General features: G+C 47.9%; 1 protein-coding gene across 1 annotated transcript in view; it reads right to left on the reverse strand.

Moving 5' to 3' along the window:
- Positions 1–2,926, reverse strand: part of LOC104520935 (unconventional myosin-Ih) — a gene marked incomplete at its 5' end in the record, with an annotated part of 9,437 nt that overhangs the window by 2,631 nt on the left and 3,880 nt on the right. Inside the window, 4 exons of the mRNA XM_010162766.1 lie at positions 109–176; positions 755–890; positions 1,438–1,493; positions 2,330–2,423. Of these exons, the coding sequence (XP_010161068.1) occupies positions 109–176; positions 755–890; positions 1,438–1,493; positions 2,330–2,423 (354 nt within the window). The remainder of the gene's footprint in view (positions 1–108; positions 177–754; positions 891–1,437; positions 1,494–2,329; positions 2,424–2,926) is intronic.

A 2,926-nucleotide genomic window follows, 5' to 3' on the forward strand; every position in this document is an offset into this window, starting at 1 on the left:
AGCAGGAATTGTGTAATCCCAGTATTTCATCAGGACATATTAGAAGCGTCAGCTATGAGACCTGACTTCTAACCACAAGCTCACAGCAGCTGCATTTCCATTTCCTACCTTCTGTTTGTTGTCCTCAGGAACGTGAATGACTACAATCCCATCGCTCAGGTTACTGGTGGAAATACCTTCAAAAGCAATCCAAGAATTAGAGGAAAAAACTACCAAAGACAGTTCCACACCACCACCACCACCATCATCATCATCATCTTCCCAGTTTCCAAAATACCTTCTGAAGATCATTCTCTCCATCATCTGCTTGTCCATAACCCATTTCCAACAGTGGTTATTTAAACATGATGCACTGTTTGCTCTGTACCTTTCCATGCTACCTTTGTTTTGGTAAGGGAGGAGGGAGGACGTATATATTCCACCCCTGGTCTGTAGTTCAGACAATGGCAGGATTTAAAAAAATACCTACAAAATAGGGTAGGAAAGTTTTGGGGCTTTTTTCTGCCCTCTATTTCAGCAGAAAGTGATGTCCTCCTGCATTTAAGTATTTCTAAGAATTGTGTCCTCTTACTCGTAATTTACAGTTCAAGAACTGCACGCTGACACACAGACCCTTTATCCATCCCCCAGGAAAAAGCATTCTCAGGTAGATCATTGTTTCAAATATTTTTGAAAGCCCAGCTTTCAGAAGTTCATCTTCCCAGCCCCAGGGTCACTGGCAGAAGGGGAAGCCCCACGCTGACCCCACCGTTACCTTTCAGAGTGGCGTAGTCTATTTTCTGCTTGATCTTGGCCAGTTCCACCACATACGCTGCAGACTGGGTCAGAACCAGCAGCCTGTCTCGTGCTTTGAACCCGTTCCTGTCATATTTTATCACGGGGGTCACATACTGAAAACAATGAGCTGGTATCAGCATCTCTCACTGTGGCAGGTCCTGTGCTGGGAGCAGCTCAGTGAGGAGCAGCACTGCACCATGGAGCTGCAGACCCCAGCTCACCACAGCTGCTGCCAACCTCTGCTCATCATCATTTGGGTTTGTTTGGGGTTTTTTTAATACTTGGAAAATCAGGTGTCAGAATCATGCCTTGAGAAAGATGGTTTACCTGTGCCCTCTATGCCATAAGCATGGGAAGTGCAGGGCACACACCTGCATTTCTCCTGCCCATTACAGCCCAAATAGGGTTAGTGATGTTTTTTAAGCTTTTCTTCACAGGAATCTCAGATCATTTTTGTCTAGGTACGTTTTGAGACCTGTCTCCAATTTAAAAGCAAGGAAATTCTTGCTACACCACTATTCAGCAGCCTGCCCTGCCACACAGGCACAGCCCTGAGACAGCCTCGGGTGTCATGGATCACCCCATCTGCATAACCGACCACCTCCAGGACTCCAATGCAGCTGGTTGGAGGGCTGCTGAGCTATGCTGTCCTTCCCTTACCTTGATCTTCTCACCGTGGATGAGCTGCAGTACTTTGGGGTTTATATCATTCTCTTCTGAGGAACAAATCAGAAAGATAAACAGAGTGTAGGTGACAGAGAGCCACCACTCCCACCAGCAAAACACCAGAGAGCTGCATTGTCTTCATCCTTGTCCCCTTGGTACCATCCCTTCTCATCTGAGGGTGTTCACTGCCAGCTTCTCCTAAACCTATTCCAGTGATGTTCTTCCTGCCTGACAAGTAATTCACACCAGGAGTTAACAGCTGTTCTTGGGTCTGGTTCAGGCCCTGGCACAGAAGGACTTGTGTCAAGAACCATCCAGAGCATTTTTCCTTCTGCACAGTGCTCCAGCCAAAGCCCTCTGATAGCTTCCAACACCAGCATCTCACCCACCCACCACTACCACCACAGCCTGCCCAGCCTCCCAGATCCCTTGCCCTGGCACTGCACTGCTGGGGTTTTCTTCTCATGCCTTCTACGTGCTCAACACTAAGTGGATTCCCAGGATTCAAATTCCTCCTTCCCAGTAGCTCCAGTCCTTGAGACTGGATCCCCACAGCTGGCCACGCTGCACTGCAACATCTCTGCTCAGCCTCCTGCTCCATCCAGCACAGTGAGGCTGGGTCCTGACCCAGCCCAGAGGGGATTTTGCTTGAGTTTATGGTTCTCTGTCCCAAGAGGGATCCCAGCTACCCCCAGTTTGAGAGCAAAGTCTGGCAGATTGATCCATTTAGTGTCACTAGATACGACAGAGCAAGGGAATTCACATGATAGGGCCCAAACACAGCAGGTGATGCTGCTCTGTCAGATGGGATTTTCTCATAGAAAACAGAATTTTCCTGAGCAAGGAGCACGTGGCTGAGTCCTTCGGGGGTTTGTTGTGTACTCACTGAGCCAGGTGTCCATGAAGGGCTGGTTTATGCTCTGCACATAGCCCTCCTTCTTCCCTCTGAAAATGGCACTGGCAACCACTTTTTGCTGCAACTGTTGGGAGAAGGAGCAGCCTTTACCCTCCCAGAGCTTCTCCCTCAGTGACATCAGCAGTTTTAACGTAGGTGTCGTTACTGCCCAACATCAACCTCTTACTCGTGCGATATCGACCCGACTCATGCTGTGCTTCTTTCAACATCTTCAGGTTATTCCTGTATTACACCAAATAAAGGGGCAACAGGGACTCAACTAAACTAAACCAAACCACAAATCTTTTCTTATTTATGGATCTATCCTAATTATAAGAGCTGCAGTTTTAATGCCAGGAGATTAAGACCCGTGTGTCTGTAGGAACACTGCACTGTAGGTTGTAAGTGCCACTGAAAAACGCTGGACTCCAGGCTGAGGAGGATTTGCTGAGCAGAAGGAGCAGGGGTGTGTCAGAAGATGCAGTCTGTGTTTCAGACAGTTCACAGAGAGCAGGTATCAGACACACACAGCGTGTTTTAACTCACACATTTGCATTCCACATATTAGTTACCTGCACTTTCCTCTCA

Source organism: Antrostomus carolinensis, unplaced genomic scaffold, assembly GCF_000700745.2.
Source record: "Antrostomus carolinensis isolate BGI_N321 unplaced genomic scaffold, ASM70074v2 scaffold47230, whole genome shotgun sequence".
Lineage (NCBI taxonomy): Eukaryota > Metazoa > Chordata > Aves > Caprimulgiformes > Caprimulgidae > Antrostomus > Antrostomus carolinensis.